The sequence below is a fragment of the Chlamydotis macqueenii genome, chromosome 19, assembly GCF_036417535.1.
Source record: "Chlamydotis macqueenii isolate bChlMac1 chromosome 19, bChlMac1.mat, whole genome shotgun sequence".
Lineage (NCBI taxonomy): Eukaryota > Metazoa > Chordata > Aves > Otidiformes > Otididae > Chlamydotis > Chlamydotis macqueenii.
This window is the reverse complement of record NC_141574.1, coordinates 5,694,595-5,718,579: the sequence shown is the minus strand read 5'-3', so window position 1 is coordinate 5,718,579 and position 23,985 is coordinate 5,694,595. Positions and strand designations below refer to the sequence as shown.

The window sequence follows — 23,985 nt, the reverse complement described above, 5'->3', positions numbered from 1 at the left end:
GGGATTGCAACACCAGATGAGCTGCCAGTCGTAACTGCGGATCGGATCCAAACCCCAGCCTGATACAATATACAGTTAATTACAAAATAAATCCCCTCCCACCCTTTGTAATAAAAAAAAAAAGCAGCTGATTGGACATGCATCTTTCTGGCCCTACAAAATAAGGCACCAGAGCTTAAAAACGAAACTCCAATCGTCTTTGATATAAAAGGAATTCCCACGTGTTGAAGGCAGTTGAAGTCTGAGTGCATAACAGGGAGTGATCTTCACTAGCTTTGGGGTGGCCAGCCTCACGCCTGCGCCCCAGTGGCTTTTTGGATCAGGGGGATCTGTAGGAGGGGAAGAGAGAAGCCGTTAGGGCCGGAGGAGGGGGAGGCAGGGAGCTGCCCACGCTCTGCAGCTGGGCAGGGCTGGGGAAGGAGAGGCTCCCTAGGAGCCTGAAAGTTTTCAGGCAACTCCCCGCGCCCTAAGAACCACAGGATTTGCCAGTTGCCGGTGCCCAGCTCACCTTTGTGAGATCCACGCCGGTGATGGCGCGCACGGAGGCAGGGATCTCGGCCAGCAGACGGTTCACCTCAGACGTCGTGCTGCCGCCCTCCCCGCTGAGAATAACGATCTCGTCCACTTTGGAGAGGGGAGCAGACACTTTGGCAGCGATCTGGGGAGGCAGGGAAGGAGGGCGGGATGAGCAGAGAGCCAAGGAGCTGCTTGCCAGCCTGCTGGGACCACTCTGTGCCCCATGAGACCTGGCCCAGCCTGGGAACTCTGCCCGGAGCAGGGAAAAGCTGCTCCCTCCTCACCTCCGGCAGCGCATCCAGCACCAGAGCCAGCTGGGCAGCGTCTCCATACTGCTGGAGCGCTTCGGCCTTCAGCTTCATCCTCTCAGCCTCCGCCATCCCGATGGCCTCAATCACAAAAGCCTCCGCTTCTCCTATCTTGCGGATCTTTTCTGCCTCCGCCTGAGCAAGGAGGACTTGCTTCACCCTAGAAATGGAAACCCAGCCCTCCAGCAGCCCAGATCCCCACAGCGTACCCAGCACCGCTTCCCTCCCTCCGTCAGCCATGTGCCTGCCCCACAGAGAGCCCACGAGCTGGATTTCAGCTGCACTTTGCTCCCACCTCACCGCAGCGTGCAGCTGAGCTCAGGGCTGGACCAGGCCACGGCCTCACTCACTTCTCGCCCTCGGCGATCTGCTGGATACGGTAGGCTTCGGCCTCAGCCGGCCGCTTCACAGTGGCTATCAGCTCCTTCTCCATCCGGATGATCTCTTTCTCTTCGACGTCGATCTGCTTCTTGCGCTGCACCACCTCGATTTCAATTTCCTCCTGGCGGATCTTCTGCTGCTCCCGGGCGCTCTGGAGCTCGTAGGCCAGCTGAGCCTCTGCAGTCTGCACACAGGAGAGATGAGAAGAGGGGTCTTAGCTGTGAACTCCTGTGTGCAGACGTAAGGACCCTGGGCAGGCCCTGAAAACAGACATGGCTCCTGCTCTGGACCAAACCTCCACCCAGAGGTGACATCCCTATCCTCAGAGCTGCACTTGCTGTCCTTCCCCACGTGCTCTTCCCACAGCACTTGAGCCCAGCCAGCTCCAGGTTCAGCTTGGATGACCCTCTCCATCCTTCCACCTCCTCCTAGTCCACCCTAACTGTTGGAAACAGGGCATGAGCAAGGAGCACACACCGCGACGTAGAAACCTGGGTTCTCCACCTCCAGCCCTCCTAACACATGCAGGAAGAGGAAGCTGGACAGTCTCAGAGCTACCACCACCATCAGGAACCAGCCAGAGAACAGTGGTGGGCTGTCAGGTACCTCTCACCTTAATGTTGACCTCCTCACTGAAGGCAGCTTTCTGCAATTCGAAAGCCCGTCTGGAATCTGCTATTTTGGTATCTGCCATGAACTTGACATCCAGCATTTCCTTCTTGCACTCTGCCTCCTGCAGAGAGGAAACAGAGAGCAGAGCTCCAGGGTGTGCACCTGGAGCAAAATGGGCTGATTTGGGGAAGCCCAGCACGTCTTCGGACTCACTCGAATGCCAGCATCTCGCTCGGCTTCTGCCACCCCGATGTCTGCGTCCCTTCGGACAGCCGCAGTCTGAGTCTTTCCCAGGGAGCTCAGGTAATCCACTTTATCATAGACATCCTGGAGAGGGGAAGATAAGTCACAACCGCTTCAAACGAGCGACTCCATCTTGTTCCCTTCCCGTTGAAGCTCAGAGCAACCGTTTGTGCGGTTAGAGCGGGGTCAGAAAGAGCCACGTCAGCCTGCTGCCAAACAGAAACAGGCATGACAGGGAGAGGCGGGCTCTCCCGACATCTTCCCTCCGACTCCCTGGAGGCTCAGTTATCAGCGCGCTCTCTCCACGAGCCGTGTTTACAGAGCCAACCGGGTGCTCTCTGCCTAGCTGCCTGGATACAGGACATGCTGCGGCGGCTGTCATGGAAACTCCCGCAGGGCTGGGGCAGGCTGTCAGCCGGAGCCTTTCAGCCAGCCGCAGCAGAGGAGCCGGGGCCAGGCTCCGTTGTGCCGCTCCTGCAGCGCTGCTGGGTGCCCCGTAGCGCGGTGCCCTGCGTCTGCGCCTACCTTGATGGTAAAGCTCAGGATCTCGATACCCATGCGGCCCACGTCAGGAGCTGCCACCTCCCGCACCAGCTTGGCAAACTGATCCCTGTCCTGGTAAATCTGCTCCACCGTCAGGGTACCTGCAGAGGGAAGGAAGGAGAGGCATTTTATTTGGAAGAAGCAACACACAATGGTGTGGGTCTAAGCTCAGCAACATCCCTATTGCCCCTCATCTCTTCAGGTCTGGGCACAAGGGTGTAATCCTCTGCACGGACCCTGCAGCGTGCACCACTCAGTCTCACAAGCGCAACCACCACGCACACGTGCTACCTGTAACCCGTGGGGACTCAGACATCTCTTACTGCAACTACATCTCTTACTGAAAACTCATTTATCGCAACACTCAGCCACGCAGCAGGAGCTGCTGTAGGAAAGGAAGAACCTGAGATGCCACCTCTGCAGGCAGCGGAGGAAGCACCCGTTGTGGCTGCTGCGGTGGCAGCAGTACTGGTGGGACTGGCCAGCAGAGAAGGGAGAAAGCTACTCAAGATGCCTTCAAGAGCGCGAACCCCTCCGCACCTAGGATGGAGCGCAGATGTCCCTCCAGCGTCTGAAGGACCACGTTCTTCACATCCTGCACGTTCTTCCCCAAGAACTGCTCACAGGCCACAGCCAGGAGCTCCTTCTCGGTCATTATCTTCACCTAGAGACAGGAGACAAAACCGAAGGGACTGAAGGCGCCTGCCCGAAGAGGGACAGACACCCAACAGCAGCAGCAGCAGCAGAAGCAGAAGTACCACCACCAGGTTGCCAGGCCCACGTGCTACCCACGCGCCAAGGGACCACGCTGAGCTGTCACCACGCGGGGCCAGGCCACCAGACCAGCCAGCGAGCCCCCACTCACTGCTGCTGGGGAAAGCCCTGCTGCGGCCACACACAGCAGCGTCAGCGTCCGGGGCAGACACCTCTCCAAACCCTGACTGCAGCTCAGCACGGAGAGGGGCTCCCTGTAGCCATCTAGGCCACAGCAGCAGCCACTGGGTGATGTGGGGACAGAGCCTGTCCCTAACAAGTCCCACCTGATGAAAGTTCTACTAAAGAACCCTGAACTCCCTCAGCCACTGCACCAACACCAGACCTCGGAGGAGAGGGCTTTCTATAACTACCCCTGGCCAAAAGCCATTTTGTTACCTTTCTCTTCCTCCTCCTTCACTAGAATTAATTTTTCTGACACAGGAAAGGCAGAGAACAAGGAAGAGTCTGAAACGCCCAAGGAGCAGCTTGGGAACAGGGGCTCCAATTCGGTGTTCCCCTGCAAGGAGAGGTGAGATGAGATGGCCGTAGCACACTGATTTGTCCTGCTTGTGGCCGGGAGCTCCCAATGTGCCACGGCCTGGTTGTCCTGCTCCACACGGTCAGTCTATAACGATCCCCAGAGGTGGGACACAGCCAGCCCAGCACCGCTTTCAGCTCCCACAGTCAGAGCCAGCTGTAAAAGCATCCCCAGATCCAGACAAGCCAGGGTCTTAGGATCATCCTGCCAGTCATGGGGCTGCTTTTCAAAGGCAGGCTGGGTTAAAAATCCCTCTCGGGTACATTAAGCAGTGGAGGTGCACGCTTACAGAGCTACACCCCACCACAGTGAGAGCTCCTGATGGCCAGGTCCAGTCTGGGGGCTCAGGCAAAGCCTGGACACAGGGACATCTGCCTGTCTGGCAGCACTAGAGAAGGGAGCAGGGCCACACCAGTGCCTCTGGGTGCTGAGCGGGTCCCACAGCACCCTCTCATGGAGACGTCTGGGCTGGGCAGCGCCTCCCATCCCACGAGACAGCAGCGGCTCCCTGCGTCCTGCCCCATGGGCCCTGGCTGGACCCGCTGCTACCTGCAATGCCAGCATGGTCCTGGCTCAGAGACCTCCAAAGCCTCAGGTGCTGCACAGGAGCCCTCCAAGGGTCCCAGCGCACGCTCTTGATGGGTTCACAGCCTACAGACCTCATCCTGCCACCTACAAGACTGCTTTTCAGGGTCGAACTGCTGGCAAAAGCAACACAACTATTTATTGAGAAAGCCTGGTCTGATAGCTCACGATTCCGAAATGATCCCGCAGCCTAACCTTCTAAGGGGACTGGAGGTGGACAGTGTTAGATGCAGCGAGCTGGCCAAGGCTCAGCTGCCACCGCCCTACTCCTAGGAATGTGAAGAAACATCAACCTCAGCTGAGCCTACTTTCCACCTTTGCTCCTCAGGCTGGGTCTCCCAGTGAAAATGCCAAAATGAATCTCGGGCAAGCATGGCAATCCTCTTCTGCTTTCTCTGGGCTCTTTACAGGGCCAGGGCACCCTGGTTTCTTGTCCCGGCACCCTGGGCCAGCAGCGTGCACTCTCTACACAAGCGGGAGCTGGGAGAGCTGCTCATGCAGCCGCACCGGGGAGCGTGGGCCCTGCACAAGGCTCATCTCGCAGCAAACGGGAGGTTTTTCCAAAAGCAAAACCAATTAGACTCAGCGGCAACGCTCACGGCGTGCATCTGCCAGCAATTCCACCTCTCTAAACAATCCCACCCTTCGGAAGCGATGGAAAGGACAGAGCACGGAGCGGGATGTTCGTTAAGAGGGGCCCTGCGGTCCTTAACGGGAGCAAGGAATGATTCAGCCGCTGTGAAAAAGCCAGCCAGCAGCCTGCCCACGCTGGGAAACCCTGCACAGCCCCAACGAGCCCGGCTATCTGCTCAAAATGGACGTCAACCTACAAAGCAAAGGTTGCACAAAACACAACAGAGAGGAGCAATTTGCGCTCAGCTTGTTCCCAGGATTTCAGGCAGGGCACCGCGACGCTCGCTGCTTCTTCAAATGTCATTCGCATGGGAGAGGGAGTTGGGCTGGCAAGAAATGAGAGAGCCTCCATAAAACAATCCCGTCTGAAGGATCGATACTGCCGCACCCAGCTCCAGCCAGCTGCAATCACAGCAAGTGGGGAGCAGAGACAATCCAATTAGCTAGAGGCTCAAAAAATGGTATGGAAGGGTACGAAGCCGAGCGCGGTCTAAGGCAGCAGCATCCCAAACACACAGCCAGCAAGGAAGGAGGCTACTGCTGAGTGCTCGTGACATCCCTCTTCAGAAAAAGAACGGCATCCTTGTGCACATTAAGCACTTCTATTATCACAGCAAACATTTTAAAAGGTGTTTCTCCAGTAATAATTTGTTTGCTTTTTTCTTTTTCTGCACAAGCCCTTAAAAGAAAAACGTTTGCCTCAAAAGTACTTCTGCAAAATTGAGGCAACCTCTGCCATGCACGTCCCCAGCGGCCTTAAGCCTGCTTTCTGCCTGGCAATTCCTTGCATCTCACAAGCCTAAAGCTTTAAAATTAATTGACAGTGAAAAAAATGAACATTGAGAATAGCATGAACGAGATGAATCGGGAGCTGCGTTTTTAAATCAAGGCACCTGGTGATCCAGCCTTCTGCTACCACACGCTGCCCAGCCTAGACCGTTTTGCAGGCAATGGAAGGATATCCCAAAACCAGGACAAAAAGGAACGCTGGCTTCACAGAAATACCTTGCCCAAAGACAGAAGGAAAAGCCTACAGATTCATGAAATATGTGTGAGGAGAGACAGGGGTGCATGCATTTTGCCAACCATGCAAAGACCACTGCAGTTATGTGACACATTAGCAGCTGAATGGACACAAAGAAGTGAAAAGCTGAAAACAAGGACGCTGGTTCACACCAACCAGAGCCAGGATGAGCCCAAGAAGCCAGCTCCCACGCTGGCACTCTTGCACGTAGCCATGTCCCCCAACAGCTGCAGGGCGACAGATTATTTGCTGTTGAGTCACAGTTGTGCCCAGCCCCTCTGCCACGCGCGACAATCCAGAAACCGCTCCTGGCTGAGTTCATATCCTCACTTACGCACAGAGACAGCACGCAGCTCCTCCGCAACGTCAGTTCAGAGCAAACCAATGAATCCAGGGAGGAATCCGCTGCTCTGGAAAGCACTGGGTGAAATCTGTCAAGCGCTTGGTCTTACGAGGGCTGCGGCAGCCACGGTGCCCTTCCCTGGGGGGAGCCTTTTGATGCACGCGGGATTTTGGTCGCATCACCGCGTCACTCGGCGCTCCCCTCGGCTCCACTGCTCACCGCGGGGAACGCGGCAGTCACCTCTCCTGCAACAACAGACCTGGACGCGCCTCGGACACACGGTGACCGCGGCCTTGTGAGCACTCTGAGAACGGCTACCTCGGTTTTACGCGCTCAGAATGAGCTGTCAGGAGCAATTTTAAACCAAAGCATCCAGCTGCCTGTTCGGGGAGTCAAATTCTGTCAAAAGCTAACAACGTTTTCCTCCCAGCATCTTCACCAAGGCAGGACCTGGCCCCAAGGACAGACTCTGTGTCAGGACAGCAGACCTCCAAGTCCAAGAAATGCAGGTGTTTAGGCGTACTACCGAAAGCAGCAAGAGCTCGTTTTCACATACGAAGAAGGCTTGAGAGAACCAAAATTCAAGTCAGAAATTTTACAAATTCTAGTGCCTGGAGGGACTAAGTTCTTTCTTTAAGCTTTAACTCACCGTGAAGAATTACAAAACCCGCGTGCTAATAACAATAATCCAAAGCAACATAACGCTCGATACAATCCCAGGAGCGAATGGCTCAGTCCCGCAAGGTCACGCATCAGCGTTTCACAAACAGATCAAGTCACCCACACACACCTCATTTGCCACATGGACAAATGAGACGCCAGGAAAAGAGGAATGATTTTGGGGAGAGGAGGAGAGGTCACAACGCCCTTCACAACACGGGACATGCTGTAGTGTGTTTGAAGCGAGGACAGTGCGGTTTGGTATAAAAATTTGTTTCAGGGCAGTTGGCTTCCGTTCCTGGACAACAGCAACCTCTTAAGGGGGAAAACCAGATGGAAGTTAGAGACATGCATTCCTGAAATGATGGTTTGGAGTTACTGTACCTGTGCCACACCTGTGACAGTTAAAGCTACCCCCTCCGCCGTCTCTACGTCCTCACACCTGGGCTGTAACGTCATTATCTCTAGGGAAATCCTGCCAAAAAACGTAAAATATTTGCACGTTTCCAGGTAACACACACTCAGCTCTTCCCCTTGCATCTCCTGCCCCGGGCCACCTGCTGCACTCATCACAGGTAATGTTAGACAGGCGCAGAGCACAGCCGAAGGACTATGTCTGCGACTGGAGACAGACAAGTCACTTTGGCCAAGAAATAAGATTTGCAGATAACGCTTAAAGGCAATTTATCAGCAGAGAAAGGCTGGCAGCCAGAAATGATACCATAACCCTTTCCCTTCCGCCAGGCTAGCGAGGTGCCCAGAAGCCAGCAGCTTTGGGACCCCAAAGGGCCCTCTGTCAGAGGCTTGCCGCGCCACGCTGCCCAACGTCGGGGCTCTCGCTGGCTGGCGTCACTGGTTTAAAAGCACAGCATGGACCTGGGATGCTCCCGCTCGCCCTGCGCTGCCATCTCCGCAGGAGCCCTGGCGCTTGGCAGAACCTGGTGCTGATGCTGCAAGAAGGAGCCCTGCCTTTGCCCTCGCGGGGTCAGTGTTAACACAGAGCTGCCCCCTGCTCTAGTTCACCTCTCCCTCTATTTTTCCTGTGTCCCATGACCCAAAAGCAGATAGAAGCGAGTCTGCAGCTCTTCAGGGCCATGCCTGTATGCACCCAGGAACAGGTCCTGCAGCTCTGGAGCTCTCTCCATCACCTAAGGTGGGCTCAAAGTACTTTGGCCAGACCAGGGGATCTGCAGGCCGTGATTTGGTAAAACAAGAGACGTGCTTGGGCGCGGTAGATTTGCTTCAGGAAGCAAAGCCTGGCTCTCGTCAGCCATAACAAGCCAGAAAGGCGTTGGGAGTCAGGACAGGGAGCCACAGGGCAGAGAGCTTGTGTCAGCAAACATTAGGTCAAACATCTGAACCATGAAGGGGCTGCACTGCGCCGCTGCGTGCACGCCGAGTCGCGCCAGGATTGGCTGAAAGTGCCGAAACGTATCTCTGCAAGCTCATGCCTGCCTTGGCCACTGTCCTAATTAAACTGGCACGCAAACCAGGAGCTGATAAAACAGATCCCGCTGTCCAGGACGCACACAAGCATTTTTTTTCCGTATGCGTTCACAGCTTTAATCAGCTAGCGTGGCATTTTAGCCTTCTGAAGACCTCATACTCTGAATTTAATTTCAATAGCGTGCTGCTTCCTAGCCAGCAAGGCACAGGGATGTTTGGTAATTACTGTTACACCAGTTTGTAACTGCTCAGTGCAAACGCCAGCCCTGTGTGTTGCAACTCACCCGAGGTCTCTATGCTGTACTTTCAAACGTGACAACATCCAAAATGGGCACTGTGTCCACGTGGGGGAAGAAGGGCTGAGTGGAAACCCACATCCAAACTGCAGAGCCAGGGCCAGTTCCAATTTCCCCATACGTGTACAGGTTTCCTTTTGAAACGGCACAAAACCTGCCTTCCCACCTGCCCCAGATCCCGTACAGAAAACGGCCTGGCCCGCTTGTGGCTCCACACAAAAGCAGATGCCCTTCCGCTCTCCACCACGCACACGATGGAAACAGTGCCGCCGAGGAAAGGGTTACGGCTGGAGCAAATGTCTGCAGCGTTATCAGGAAGAGTCAGTACAGCAACGCTGAATTTGGAATTTGCCAAGTATGCATCTGTCTGCATTACCTATAAACTGTGGAGTGCGCCCCGGGGTCAGCGCCAGAGAAGGGGAAGGAGAGGAGGGTATTGAGATTTCAACTGTCCCATCAGGAAAACCATTAGTTTTTATGTTATCCTGCTGCTGCTGCTGCTGCTGCTGCTGCTCAAAACAGAGGGATAAACAGTCAGACAGGACGTTAGGAAGCTGGCGGATTATTACCTGTGCAACCCCTGTTACGTACAGTGGGACCCCCTCCGACGTCTCAATATTCTCACAGCGACAGAGGATGGTCATAACCTCCAAAGACAGTCTGAGCAGCGAGGAATAAGGGTAGGACAGCAAATACACAAAGCGGTTATCAGAGAGTGAGACACTCATTGCAAAGGACAGACGAGACTTTCAGGTTTCAGCTTTTCCCTGTTCAGTTTGCCTTTCTCCCACTGCCTGCTTCCAGGGCTCCGTAATGCTGAGAGGGAGCAGCTTCCCTCGTCGCGGCGGGGAGTTTACAGCATTTAGCCGCTTCTTTTAAAGAGGATAAACGGGCTGGGGGCTCGTCTCCACCCTGCGTCCCGTGAGGCACCACAGATGAAACCGACCTACGGACTGCCATCCTGGAGTCAGCTGGAATTCTCTGTTGGACTCATCTTCACGCACAGAAAATTCCTTTTTGTAATAATTTAGATGATTCTATGCCAACATTTAAGAGAGGCCAGAAAAATGAAAATGCCAGGGACCTGGCTACACACCCCGGCTACGGCATCGATGAGAGAAGGTGCTTCCAAGCGCCGTCCTGCAAAGCCGAACAACACCATTTGGTTCCCCCAGAGGCACGTAAGACTGAGATGCCTCTCTCACTGCTTTTATTTATGACCGTCAAACAGGGATAGGATTTTTTCTTCTTTTTTTTTTTTTTCCAGTCCTCAAGGTTACAGCAGGATAAGAGCCCAGCACCCTGCCAGCTCTAACTGTTCCTTTTGTTCCCAGGTTAGTGCTACCTGGCGGGATGCCGCTGAGAGCGACACAATTGCTGCTGTCTCTCTTGCTTTCAGCACTGGCAGTTCCAGAAAAGATGTCCTAATTTAGGAGGAGGAAATGTGCCTCTCTCTTCATGTTAATGCAGCAGGCTCCATCTGTGGCACGGCTTATGGTATCTGGGAAAGGCTCTGTTCTCAAAAGGAGAATTAAGCCCCATATACCATGGCGTGAACCAGGGGGAGAGATCTTAAAGCAAAAGATTTGTTTGGGTGCTGGCGGTCCTGTCTGAGCCCCCTTTGCTGAATAATGCACAGACCTCTGCCATATGACAGCTTATCCTGGCGAGCAGCTCTTGGCTCTGGACTCAGCCTTTGCTTAACTCAATTAGTCAGCCTCCCAAATGTATCTGTTATCTCCTGCGCGCGGCAGGTCAAGGTCCTGCGCCGTTCTCCGGGCTTCTCACACAACAAGAGAAGTAGCAGAAACCATTTGTTCAAATCAACAGTTCTTCAACAGTTCTCCCAATGAGATGCCTCACTAAATTTTGGGAATGAAGCTTGTCTGGATTAAATGAAGTTCCTAAGCACCGTGCCTGTAAGCCGGGCCTTTCCTTCCCCTCCCACCTCATAGGAGCATCGCTGAGAGGCCAGGATGAAGCAGCAGGTGTTAGCTGAGACCTCTTCATGCAGCCGGAGCTCTAGGGTAGGCTCTCATAGCAATCCCGAGCACCAGCCGCCTGGGACAGGACCGGAGAGGTGTCGTGAGTCAGCTGCCAGCAGCAGCCAGGACCCCTTCGAAGGTGGGAAGCTGCCTGAGCCCAGGTGAAGAGCAGCTAGGGTGGTGTGTCATCTGCAGAGCGAGGGCAGCAACATGCTCGCTTTGTCTGCTGGTGGCAACACATGAACAGGGAAAAGAGGTGGCAAGATCAGGCGGCAAGGGTTAACGACAACCTCTGGCCGTCACTCGGTGCAAAAACCCAAAAGTCACGTCCTTATCCTTTGTCCCTGTTATTTTTTTTTACACAGATGGAGGAAACCTGCACCAGTGAGCACGAGGGAGGTGTTAGGAGAGAGTAACATTCCCACAGATCCTAAAGATGACGAGCTACATCAGCAGGACAGCAGCACTATCACAGCATGTTAGTTCAGAGTGCTAAGAAGCAGCAAGCAAAATCCACAACTGAGGACAGGGAGAGAAAGGAAATCCCGCGGTTTTAAATCGGAACACAGTCTGCTCCCGAGGTGACAGCAGTCAGCACATCTTTAGAAAAAAATCGTTTGAGGAGGAAGAGGGGACACTGGCCCACTGCATGCCACAAACGTGTTTGTTACTGGGTAAGGGCCATGCTGGGCAGAACTCAGCTCCTCTTGCGAACTCACGGATGAGCCAGCCCGGTGGCCCCGCTGCCCAGCACTTCTGCAAAAGCCTCGTAGCTGTGGAGCGCTGCAAACGCCACAGCAGAGGAGAGCAGGGCTCTCACCTTCCTCAGCACTCACTGCACCAGCACAGGGAGAAACACACTGACCAGGCAGGCTACGGCCCCCTCAGCTTGGTGGGGTTTTTGTAAATAAAAAAAAGAAAAAAAAAATCTGATTGCCTTGGGTTTGAGAAGAGGTGTGGACAGAGAGGCCATTTCAAAAGTACTTCAGCTGAAAGCATGGGATTTCTTTTCTTTTTTGGCTTTTGCACTGTGATACCCAGCTGCCCCCACGCAAATAGTCAGCACAGAACTCTCCTCATCCTGCGATTTTGTTTTGTACATCGTCGTTTACTGTCAGGTAAGCCTGAACTGACGGGATTACCTCCTGCAAGGCCCTGGACAACCTCAGCCCTCAGGAGCAGAGGACAGTCAGAAGCTGTGCCATTGTGAGTGACCCTGCATTCCCCGTGCCTCAAGGCATGACAGAGGGCACAGGCTGCTCCTTCCAGCGGCCTGCAGCGCCGTACGCAAGGCAGCCGTCCTTCGGAGGACCAGGAGCTGGTCACAGCCAAAGGGAGCGGGCTGGGCTGATGCTCATCCATGATTTCATACGCAGTGCCCAGTCCCGCGTTCCTAAAGATACTGCTGACAGCCCCATGGGGATGGCTCTGCCTAACTCCTACTCCAAAAACCCACAAGTAACAGGGGTGTCCTTACCTTTGGGTGTCAGTAATGCACCACCAAGCCCAGGCCCAGCCTCCGTACACATATTGCTTTACATCAGAGCCACAACAGCCACCTGCAGCACAGCAGAAAGCACAGAGATTACACATAACGCGCGTTGCAGACTGAGTCGTGAGCAGGACACCTTCCCAACAAGCCCACCCAGAAAAGGGCATCCCAAGGTGGGGGTCATCGGTTCCCCCAGCCCCTCGGGGCAGGGGAAGCACTGCGCCTCGGCTGCGTTACAGCAACGGGTGCTGCCAAGCCAAGCTCTGCAACGTGACCCAGAAGAATTCGAGCACGCTTGCAGTGGCTGATAAATAATGAACAGAGAAAACTCTTTCCAAGATCCACTGCAGCCCTGGAACACCCTTCGGTCGGCCGCAACGCAGCCAGCCGCCGGGGAACACAACGCTCTCCTCACCTCCGCAGGCTTCACAGGGCAATTTTCCACAGGTACGCTTTTTTAAGAATCGCCTTAAAAAACTGGAAAATAGTGTTTGTAATAATTCAGTATGATGAACAATAATACACAGAAAGCAAATGTATTTCAACCCAGGATTTTATTGTAGTTTTGTTAAGCAGTTCAAGCATTTTTAGCAAACAGAACTGTTGTAAGCGCATGCTTCAGGATCTCCAACTGTGATGCACCAGTTCCGTCATGGAAAGGCAGCCTCTCAAACTCCTCTGAAACATTTAAGATTTGACCCTAGTGAAGCCAGAAGATGCTGTCTGGATTTTCACATCTTTGATTCAAGGAATAAGACGCCTTCTACCTTCCAAGAGAGCACCCTGCCAGTGACCAGCCCTAGGTTTCATACCTGGCAAGGGAGGAGCTCTGCAGCTCCCCAGCTCGGATCAGAGTCCCGATCTGCCAGATCTCAGCCAGACATCTCTCCGATCTCAGCCAGATCAAGCCAGCAGTCCCTCCCTAGTCTGTTATCCATAATCACACTTATTCCAGCTGCGCTCCAGGGCCTCAGCAAGGCAAGTGCTGTACCAACAGACAGCTTCAGCCCTGCGGGACGTATCTACGCAGCCAAGACAGCTCCAGCGCAGAGGAAGAGCAGGCATGCAGGGAAAGCAGCGTGGCTGTAACACTGTGGGAGCTTCGCACTGTGGGAGGGGAAAGGGAGGACTATGAAGCCAGCAGTCGGCAGCTACAGAAGACGGCCCTTTCAAGAGACATGAAGATGATGAAGTTTGCTGCAACAGGTCAAAATGAAGAAGCAAAGGCAGCACGCAGCCAGGCCAGCGTATCGGCAGGGCACTCTGGACCGCAAGAGGGGGTTCTGTCCTTCCCATCCTCCTCCTCCCCATCCTCAAGCCTTTGGCCATCTTCCGCTATCAGCTAGAGATACCGCCTGCTTCACTGGCTTCCATGCAATGGGTGATAAACCAGCAGATGGGTCCCACCTACAATTCTTCCCTCTCCAATTTCAGCAGGAAGTAAACACAAACGGGAGACAGAGTTACATACTTTTTCAGGTCTCCCGTGCTCCACAACCTAGAGGAATATTCCTCCCGTCACCTCCGAGACAGCCTCTGGATAATTTCTTCCTGTAGCTGGAAGGCTACTTCAGCCAGGCAAGGAGTCACAGAAGCTGACAATACAATATCCTGGAGCGTATTAACCACAACGCCTTTTCACATTTCCTGGAGGACGTCAGCCCGGTTAGCTCAGCCCCTAAGCCAGGCCCTTGTTTTCCAAGAACAGGAAGGGAGGTGTTCCTGGCAGCTGGGAAAGGCAGCTCCACACCGAAAGGTATTTTATTGCACAGTGGTCTTTACCGAACCCCTGGTAGTTGTTCCAGAATAATGTTCTGAGAAAACGCTGCACCTTAAACTCACCGTTGTTACAAGAATACGCCTCTCCACACAGATGTTTAATTTGCTGCACTGCCCAGTTTACTAAGCTAGCTTGTATGTCAAAAAATGTCCAAAGCATAAGAAAAACAGGGAAAACGAACACGTTAAAGAGGAGCGGGATGCCAGCTGGTTGCTTTCACGCAAGCTGGACGTCTGAGCGCGGCAGAGCTCCGTCCTGGTAACACAAGTCAGATGAGCTGAACGCTCATTTCCATTGCAGGCCTGCAGCCTCTTTCCCAAGTCTCAGCGAGCAAACGAAAAAGGAACCAACAAAGTGAAATCTTTGCAAGTCTGAAGAATAAACCCTCTTGCACAATGAGATTTGGCAGAGAAATTGCCTTTTCCAGCTATAATACGCCCACTGTTCTCACAGCCACTTGGCCATCGCTTCCACAAACATCCACCGTGCCTCTTCCGGGGCAGTGTACGGCGGCCAGGCGCACTACAAACGGAGGATTCATAGCTGGGAAGCTGCCATCCAGCTTGGCCTCCTCCCAAATGAAGGGGTCCCATGTTCAAGTAAGAATTCCCAGAGCCAGGGGAAAGCACATCATCTGGTTTGGGCTTTTGTTTTTCTGTTTTAATGAAATGAGATTAATCGCTTGGGAGTTTGTAGATAAATGGAGCTCTCAGCAGATGCAGGAAGCTGCTGCCCTGATGGATGGCACGCAAAGAAGAATAGGAGCCCCAGCAGTTACGGGGACACGGGGCTCAAAACATCAAAGCCAGCACTATTTGAGGTTGTGAACAAGGTCTGTGCTGTTCTCTCTCCCAAGGTAACAGGAGGCAATGAGTTTGTATTCTGGCAGGAAGCGGTGAGGCTTCAGAAATCAGGTCACGGTAAACAGGCTGCTACCATAACTCGATAACTGTATTCCTTCCAAAAAAATGTCGCAGGCTGGACACAAGAACAGAGCAGACACTGCTGCCTTCACCTGCACAGAAAGAGCGGCCATCTTCACGCTTCCGTTCAGGGCAATCTGGTGCTGGAGTCTCCTCCTCCACGAGGACCCACTGCCCAAGCTGGGAATAAACAGCTCGGTCCAGTTAGAGGGAAGCTGGGTTTGTCAGAGAAACGGCCCTGTGCTGGGAAATGGCATGGGGTGCTAGCAAGTGAGCGCAGAAAGACCAGGGAAAAAGTGATAATTGAAAACCGTGACTGACAAAAGACATTACGGAGAGAAGGCGGCGAAGGCACACATAAAGAAAGTCACGTAATAAAGCAGGGTCTAGACTAAAATCAGTGTCTGGGTTCTTAAGCCCTACTCTGCATATCAATTAGGCTTTGTCCACATGAAGAAGTGGTACAAGGTTAATAAAAATTAATTTTAAAAGATACAGGGTTCTGAGTAGAATCCATAAAACCCTTTGATGGTCACTACAGCAGATGGAGGCAGATTGTGCTGGCTAGCTTGTTTTGGATGTAGTCTATTTCAAAGTGACTCATTTTAAGCTATGAGTATCAATATTACAGAGCGAGTTTAAACACACACATTAACTCATCTGGTAAACAAGAACCCAGAGAAGGCTAAAACCACAATAAATCACACACAAAACTACAGACACTATCCAAAAATTCCTCCTGGAAACCAAAAGGAAAGCCCAAGCCCATTCTGTCCACCTCTTTCTCCTCCTGTGCTTTCTGAAGAGTAATTTACAAGTCTTGGAGGTATTGACAAGGGAAACCTTGAGCCCCACCACCTGCAAAAAGCTGAGGAACTACCTGCTGAGAAGGAAACGTCAGAGGAGCAGCATCCATTGCCGTTTGTGCAAGCGGTGAACAGCTGTACTGAGCAGCGGTAATCTCATGCTACAAACCTGAGAGAAGCTGCGATGCTGTGCTCGGGACAGCAACCACTGAGCATCACAAGCAGCATGAAACCGACTGCAGGGAAAGATTTTTGGCTAAACAAAATGAAGAACCTAATGTTTCTGGAAGACTCAGTTAAAAGCAGCAGACGACAATCAGTGCCACTAGAAGTTTTCTGCACGGCTTGCACAGCACGAGGGGTAGAATACCTCGATCTCCACCCTGGGGAACAGTTCTGAATTCTGGCTCCACAGGCACAAATCCAGACAAGAGCAAAACTTTGTTTTCCTCCCGTTCCATTTTCATGGAAACGGCTGTTCTCACCTAAGTGTGGTTCTCTGCATGTCTCCTTACTGAACTGCATCGTATTTCTTTCAGACCATTCGGTCAATCTGTGGTGTTCGTTTTGATTCTAATCCAGCTCTTCAAAGCTCTCGAATCCATTCCCAGCTCAGTACTGTCTGCAAATTCAATAAGCACATTCTCCATTCCATTATCCAAGCCAAAACAAGGAACTGGCTTGATAAATCCTTTCAGCTGAACAGTGAGCCACTGTCCAGATCCCTTGCAATGGTTTTCCAGGCAGTTTCATATTCATTTTACAGTATCTGAGAAACTATAATTCCTCCTTGCACCGTGGACTGTTTGCCCCTTGCAGGAAGGGCTTGCAGAGCCTCAGGAAGGCTTCATTTCAGGTTTTCAGCTTACCAAAGTACCAAGAAAACACCACCATGAAAACAGCACCGTCACACTGGCTCAAAATCATGACCAGTTCCTGTTGCAGGAGCAAGAGAGATGCAGTGACAGGATGCGAGAGCTTAGAGTGGTTCCGGAAGGGTTAACTACCCCTGGCTGCTGGGTGCGGCAGGAAATGTTGACACAAAACTGGAATTAACGGATAGCTCTCCTTTCGCTTTGACAGAGATCAAGGAGCCCCAAGGGCGCTGCACTAAAGTGAAGTTTGAGACACTGGGCTGGATCATATTTCTCAAGCTGACCTCTGAGAAATCGTAAGACTGTAACAAGGTGTGCAACATCTGCTGCTTCTCCTTAACCCCGAGAGCGCTAACTCACCTGGGAGGGAAGTCAGATCAGCCGGGCACAGCTCACACTCAGCAAATTCACGCTGGTTGTTTTCTTCCAGGCATTTACCAGCAATGTATTTGTTTCGGTATTCTCCGAGGAATTAAAGCTGGGTTGACTGGCCTGCAAGTCCCCTGACTTTCTTTCCTCCTTTCACACCCTGAACGTGTGCTGAAACAGCAGTTTGCTCTGACCCAGAAACACGGCGGGCTGTGCCAGCCTTCCCCTGTCACGTATCGCCGGGTGCTCACCTAGAAGCTGCTGGACCACTGCTGCGTGGTGCCACCCTGCAGCCCTCGACAGCCAGAAGGAAAACGCTTCAACTGTAGAGATTCGGGCAACACTGTTTACGGTAACTGTAAGATGAACGCAGCTCTTGTGAGTTACGTCTCCTTACTGTGAGACTCCGCAGAAATATTATAGCGCTGTATTTCAAAACTAGCAGATCGATCTCAGCCACGAAAGCTGCACTCAACCAGCGTTACCTATTTAGCCAGTGGGAACATTCGGACATCAGGATGAGCAGGTACTTCATGTATCTCCCTGAAAACTCATCCGGCTCCAGCTGCGCTTGGAGGGGACTCAGTGATGGACCTTCCAAAGCCTCCCGAGAGCTTGCACCAAACCTCACTGGGAGGCTCCCAGCACCGCTACCCTCCAGCAAAGTTAGACCCACGTTTTGGAGAGACTGTCATCACCTCTGTAGGGCTTTGTGGAGCATTCTGACAAAGCCCAGGCTCTACATTTCACGGATGGATTGGCTAACCAAGTCCAATTTCTTAGAAGGAGATGGGTGTTGCTCAACATGGGAAGGACGCAAGTGCTAGCGGGAAAGCTGACCCGTGCCTAGGAAGCAGCTTCCCAAATAAGGCTACAAAGCTCCTGCACACACAGATGTTCCCAAGGCACGACCGGCTGCTCCTTCAGTGCTGGAGGAGCTCAAGTGTCTCACAAGAAAGTGAAAAGAAGGAACACCACTCCTCAGAAAAGCCCCGCATGCCAGGGGAGGCACGTGACTAAACTTCCCTCAAGAGGCACAGGCTAAATTTACAATAAAGAAAACTTTCAATTAGCTCCATGATTTGGAGGTGCCTTCCCACAACGTGAAGTCTTTCAAATAACAGTTGTATGACAATTCAAGACTGCAAGCCAAAGCCCTGCTTGTAATAGTATTTGCTTTTGGTTTATTCTTCCCTTCCCCCTCCCTCCCCAAATCCAACCTAATATCACACAAATAAATGCCGGCCCCCAAGGTCCTCTCTGCTTTTCCCCGGAGAGACGCAGCTCAAGTTCCTGGAACTACAACTGCTTGTAGTGACACGCTTCCCACTAATGCTCTGGCATTCACTCTGCGGGCAAGCGTGGAGGAGCCGCGGGGCTCTGCAGAGCTCTCACCCCCTCTCCGACTGCCCCTGAAGCTCAGAGACCACGCTCTCAGGAGACAGCAAGCGTTTGCAGACGACGCTGGGCAGCGACAGAGGAAAGCCAGGTCTGGCAGCAGCACCAAACCCAAATCTGACTCGCAGAGCCTGGCGTGACTTACGCTCCCTTCCCAGAACACGGCTGTACGTCGAGGAGCGTCCTCGGCTCGCTGCTCCCGGGAAAGCACAACGCTTGGAACTGCAAGCACATGCCACAAATTCCTGCTGGCTCATCCTCCAAGCTGTGTTGTGTAAACTTCAGAGCTGAACAGAAGCGAAATCAAGCTTTTAGGATGGAAGGGCATCCTGACACACCTGGAGTGCGGCTTCCCAGTTCCTCCCACCAGACGCGGCATTTCACCAGGCAGCACTGGTTTTGACGGGGGTCTCCTCAGAGGGAAGCGCAGCATCAGCTCTGGATCCCAGCTGGGAACTGCGGAGATGTGCCGAAGACCAGGAAAGCTGCAAGAAATACTGCTGCTCCAGGCAGCCGGTGGGTGCGGTTTGTAACTCCTTAGAAACAGCCGCCACGGCAGGCATATTTGTTTCGAAAACTGCGGCCTGCTTCTGGCATCTCCTCAGCAATTCCCGTAACAGATCTGTTATCCGAGAGATGAACTGATCACAGACCTGCCAGAAGCAACTGCCGCAGCGCACTGGAGGCTTCGGCTCCAAAAACATAACAACGTCGTTTCACGTGCAGGGCAGACCCGTGATCGTAGCACACCCTTGACGTTCACACACGTTTTTCTCCCAGGTGGGTTTAGGTCTGAGCACGGCAGCGCCTGCCACAAAACTCGCCTAGCGCTGACAGAACGGCTGGAACACGACTGAGGACACAGGAGGTGACAAACACCTGTCTCTGACTTGGTTATTACCTCGTATACAGCTCCAGCCTTCCACAAAGGGCAGAGCACCCAGCCCGCACAGCGAGCCGTCGCATCACCTAACGGTAATTAAGTCCGCGGGCTGCCTGGTCCGTGCCAAAGTGCGCTCCGGAGCTTCGGCAGAGCATCGGAGCAGCTACGGGGTTGAATCAGACACCGGGGATTTCACTGCTGGTTTTGCGGAACCCCGCACCAAGCAACCGGCTCGCCTGCCGATAACATCACACCTATGTGGTGAGCGCCAACGGCACCGAGAGGCCGGGCGACGCGCTCGTAAGGATACGAAGGATGAGATCCCACTCTGCCGCAGCGGGATGCTGGCGCCCGGCTCCCCTTCCCCGGCAAAGCCAAGCTGCCCCCCAGGAACGCGACGGCTCCTTGGTGAGCCCACCCAAAGGGCGGCTGGCAGCGGCCCAGAGCCCGGCAGCCTCGCCGGTGCCACTGCCTCACATCATCCCAAAGCGGCGGCGGCAGCACCGGGGCGCGCTGGTGGCACCGCCACCTCGCCCGCCGCTCTCTGCGCTCGCGGGGGACCCCACCCCAGAGGTGGACACCCCCGGGATCCCCGCAGCAGGGAGCTGCCCACCGCCCCAGGGCATCCACTTGGCAGAGACATCCCCCCCAGCACCCCAGGGCCCACCCACAGCACCCCAGAGCACCCCCCAAACAGCGCCGCAAGGTCCCCTCATGATGGGGACACCCCCCAGATCCCCCTCAAGGAAGGACCTCCCCCCACAACACCCCAGTGGTCCTTCAGGGGACCCCCCTAAATCACAGGGCACCCTGCAGCAGGTACCCCCAAACACACACCCCACATCCCCCCACCAGCCAGAGCCTCCCATTCCCCACCACCTCCCAGCTCCCCCCCCCCCTCCAAAGGCAGGGACCCTCCCAGTGCCCCACAGCCCCTCCATGACAGGGACACCCCCCCCCCAGAGCCCCTCCCATCGCACCCCCCCCCCCCCAATGTCCCCAAACCCCCTCCGAGGACAGGGACCCCTCTCCCCAACACCAGACCCCACGGCAGGGACCCCCGAGGGTCCCCTCACAGCCACGACCGCCCCAGTTCCCAGCGAGGCCCCCTCCCCCTAATTCCCTCGGGGACCCCCCGGCCGTACCTGACACCACCAGCGCCTCGTTGGGCCCCACCGTGTGACAGTTGCCCATGGTGCCCACCGCGCCGCCCACGGCAGCCGCCCCTCCGCCACCCCGCTCCCACCCACAACCCCCCGCGCCGCCACGCCCCCCCCCCCCGCCCCCTCACTCCCCACCGCCTCGCACGTCGCGGGCGTGACCGGTGGGCGCCGCCATGTTGGGAAGGTCGGGGCCGGGCCGCCGCCATGTTGGGCGCCGCGTGTCTGTGCGCATGCGCGAGTGTGCACGGCGGCGTGAGCGTGCAAGCGTGGGGGTGTGCGCGCTGCAGCGTGAGCGTGCAAGGGTGGGGGTGTGCGCGCTGCAGCGTGAGCGTGCAAGGGTGGGGGAGCCTGTACGTTGCAGCGCGGGTGTGCAAGGCGAGGGCGTGCACTGCAGGGTTTGCACGTGCACCACCGCAGCGTGCCCACGGGTGCGCAGGGGCGCTGCAGCGTGAGCGTGCGAAGTTGGGTGTGTGCAGTGCCGTGGGTGCGCAAGGCAGGGCGTGTGCCCCGCAGCGCGTCTGTGCCTTTGCAAGGCAGGGCGGCAGCTTTGCTGCAAGCGTAAGGTGCGACGCACCGTGCCGCTCGTGCACGCGCGTGTGCGCGCAGCAGCCGTCGTGCTGCACGCTGGCCTCGTGCACCAGTTGTGCGGTGCCACGATGCAGCGGAACAACAGGGCCACCCTGCAAACATGGCCACTGCCTCCCAAAACCCATGGCTGCACCGTCTGATGCCTCCGTCCCACGCCCGTCCCCAGGCGGGACGCTCCACACCGGCCTCCTCCCTTCCAGCACCGCGCTTTTATTGTCCCACATCGCTGGGGGCCGCCCAGGGGCTCCCCCCCAGCCCCACCAGCCTCTCGCTGGCCTCCCAGAGCGCCCGGGCCAGCCGGTCATCGCGGGCCGGTGGCCACGGCTCCTGTAGGCTGCAGTCGGCAAAGTAGCGGCCGCTGAAGCGCTCGATGTCCTCATGCGTGGCGCAGTGCAGGGAGGTGCGGGCGCCCTCGGCCGCGTCGCGGAAGAAGAGCCAGGCCAGCGGCAGGAGGAGCGGCTTCAGCCAGAGCGGCGCGTGGCGGAACAGCTCCGTGTTGACGAACCCTGGGGCGAGGGCAAGCGGCCATTTTGCAACCCCCAGGTCCCAGTTGCTCTGGCGCAAGAAATGGAAGCGGCGGCGCCGGGGCGGCCTTTGCACGGGCGGCTCTGCAGGTGGCCTTGCAGCGCGGCTCAACGGCGCATGGTGTGCCGTGCAAGAAGGACGCTCCGTGCAAGGGCACACCGTGCAAAGGGACACACCGTGCGGAGGGATGCTTCATGGAAAGGGAGCACTGTGCAAATAGTGCATTGTGCAAAGGGACATTCTGCAAAGGTTGCACGGTGCAAATGTGTGACAGGAGATGCCACACGAAGGACACTCCGTGCAAGAGCACGCTCCATGTGCAAGAATTCTCTGTGCAAAGCCTGCACCGTGCAAAGGCAGCCCTGTGTGCGGAGATGCTCCGTGCAGAGCACGCACCGCACGGACAACGCCCCGCGCACAGAACACCCCACGCACATGCTGGCGGTGAGCCCGCCCCATCCCGCCGCCCCCATCTCCGCGCGTGGGTCCCCACCTGGGTGCACGGCGTAGCACGTCACCTGGGTGCCCCGCAGGCGCGCGGCCAGCTCGCGGGCGTGCAGCACGTTGGCCAGCTTGCTGTCGCAGTAGTCCTGGAAGGCTGAGAACGGCCCGGGGGGCGGCCGGCCCAAGGCGTCGAGGCGCAGGCGGCCGGCGCAGTGGGCGCTGGAGGCGACGATGACCACGCGGCTGGGCGCGCTGTCCCGCAGCCGCTGCAGCAGCAGCTGGGTGAGCAGGAAATGGCCCAGGTGGTTCACCTGGAAGGAGAGGCTGAAGCCGTCCTCCGTCGTGCCCCCGGCGCTCACCCCTGTGAAAGACACAATGGCAGCCCAGAGCGGGTGCCCCGGCGCGGGTGGGGGGGACGCACCGGGCGGGGGTCCCGGCGCTCACCTGCGTTGTTGATGAGGAGGTGCAGGTGGGGCTCCTGGCGCAGGAAGGCGCTGGCGAAGGCTCGCACCGAGCGCAGGCTGGCCAGGTCCAGCGGCATGAAGCGCACCTCCGCGTTCCCCGTCTCCTGCGGGCGCGGCGATGCCTGTGGAAGGGCTGGGGTGGGGGGCACCCTGTCCGGGATGGAGGGGAGGGGTGCCCCGTGCCTGGGCTGGGGGTGCTCATCCAGACGCCGGGGTGCAGGGTACCCAGGATTGGGGGTGCCCTGGGGAGGGGTCTCCCGAGGGGGCCCATGTGATGCCCGGAGGCGTCCCTTTGGGGTGTTTTGGGGTTCCCCTGGGGTGCCAGGAGGGAGTGTGCCATGGGAGTCTCCCGAGGATGCCCACGGGGGTCCTGGGTGTCCTGGGGCAGGAGGGTTTCCTGGGGGTATCCCCGCAGTGCCCGGGGGGTGAACCATGGGGGTCTCCTGGGGGTACCCACGGGGGTGTCCTGGGGGTGCCCATACGACGGGGGGTTCTTGGGGAGGTATTGGGAGGGGTGCACCAGGAGGGTGTCCCGGGGAGGTACCCAGAGGTGTCCCCGCGCTCACCGTGCGGATGCGGCGGGCGGCGGCCTCCCCCCGCGCGGCGCTGCGGGCGGCCAGGATGACCCGGGCCCCGCCCCGCGCCAGCTCCAGCGCCGTGGCCGCCCCGATGCCGCCGCTTCCCCCTGCGGGGCCGAGCAGCCGTGAGCGCCGGGCCCGGGCCGTGCCCGGAGCCGCTGTCGCTCCCGAGGCCGTGCCCGGCGCTCACCGGTAACGATGGCGGTGCGGCCGCGCAGCGCGGGGCGGGCGGGGGGCGGCGGGGCGCGGCGGAGCCCGTAACGGAGCAGGGTGTAGAGGGACAGCAGCAGCCCGACCCCCAGCAGCCCCCACCCCATCCCGCCGCCCTACCGGTACCGGTACCGGCAACGCCTCCGTGTCGCGCCCCGCCCCGGCCCCCGCCTCCCCCGGGGGCGGGAGGAAGGACGGGGGCGAGGGGCCGCGCCGCTGCTTTCGCAAGCGAAGCGTGGGGTTACCGGTCCGGGAAGGCTTTTGGCGGCGGCGAAGGGGAACGCGCGGCCGCGGGTTGGAGCAGAGGCCGGGCCGTGGGTCAGGACGCCCCGCGGGGGGCACAGGCTGGCACCCCAAGGGCCGGACCCCACCTCCCACCCAGAGCAGTGGCAGATGCCCCATGCCTGGAAAGATTGACTGAAATATTCACATCCCTACTCAATATTCAACCCCGAGCGACCTGAAGGTCATTACCAGGAGCTTGGACGAGACAACCTCTACAAAAAGAAAAAAATCCCAGCTCAAACCATCCTGTGGATTCCATGACCTTCCTGTCCCCATCGCGGATCACCGGCCTCCTTCCCCATCCCCACGCAGGACACCAAGCTGCCTCCATCC

At 56.4% G+C, this 23,985-nt stretch overlaps 1 protein-coding gene across 3 annotated transcripts; it reads right to left on the bottom strand.

The window, feature by feature from the left end:
* Nucleotides 1-128: 128 nt before the first annotated feature.
* Nucleotides 129-23,495, bottom strand: FLOT2 (flotillin 2). 3 transcript variants are annotated; one of them, XM_086762942.1, is made up of 14 exons: nt 23,348-23,495; nt 23,146-23,264; nt 22,560-22,683; nt 22,165-22,476; nt 12,347-12,428; nt 7,527-7,617; nt 3,144-3,267; nt 2,586-2,704; nt 2,031-2,144; nt 1,819-1,938; nt 1,175-1,389; nt 801-984; nt 509-658; nt 129-329 (listed from the first exon to the last, which is right to left on the bottom strand). In XM_086762942.1, the coding sequence occupies exons 1-14, from the start codon at nt 23,472-23,474 to the stop codon at nt 291-293; spliced, it is 1,920 nt and encodes a 639-aa protein (XP_086619068.1). In that variant the 5' UTR covers nt 23,475-23,495; the 3' UTR covers nt 129-290. The 3 variants fall into 3 exon arrangements, with proteins under 3 accessions (XP_086619068.1, XP_086619067.1, XP_086619066.1); XM_086762941.1 differs by lacking the exons at nt 7,527-7,617; nt 22,165-22,476; nt 22,560-22,683; nt 23,146-23,264; nt 23,348-23,495 and adding exons at nt 9,454-9,544; nt 20,541-20,610; XM_086762940.1 differs by lacking the exons at nt 22,165-22,476; nt 22,560-22,683; nt 23,146-23,264; nt 23,348-23,495 and adding an exon at nt 20,541-20,610.
* Between the last annotated feature and the right edge of the window lie 490 nt (nt 23,496-23,985).

Excerpts from the sequence above, each read along its gene's own strand:
- FLOT2 (XM_086762942.1), bottom strand. The coding sequence starts at position 23,474 with ATGGGGTGGGGGCTGCTGGGGGTCGGGCTGCTGCTGTCCCTCTACACC. Across the intron at positions 22,477-22,559 it reads CCTCCTCATCAACAACGCAG|GGGTGAGCGCCGGGGGCACG; the intron begins GTGAGCGCCGGG and ends TGTCTTTCACAG. Across the intron at positions 330-508 it reads CCGGCGTGGATCTCACAAAG|ATCCCCCTGATCCAAAAAGC; the intron begins GTGAGCTGGGCA and ends CCCCTCCTACAG.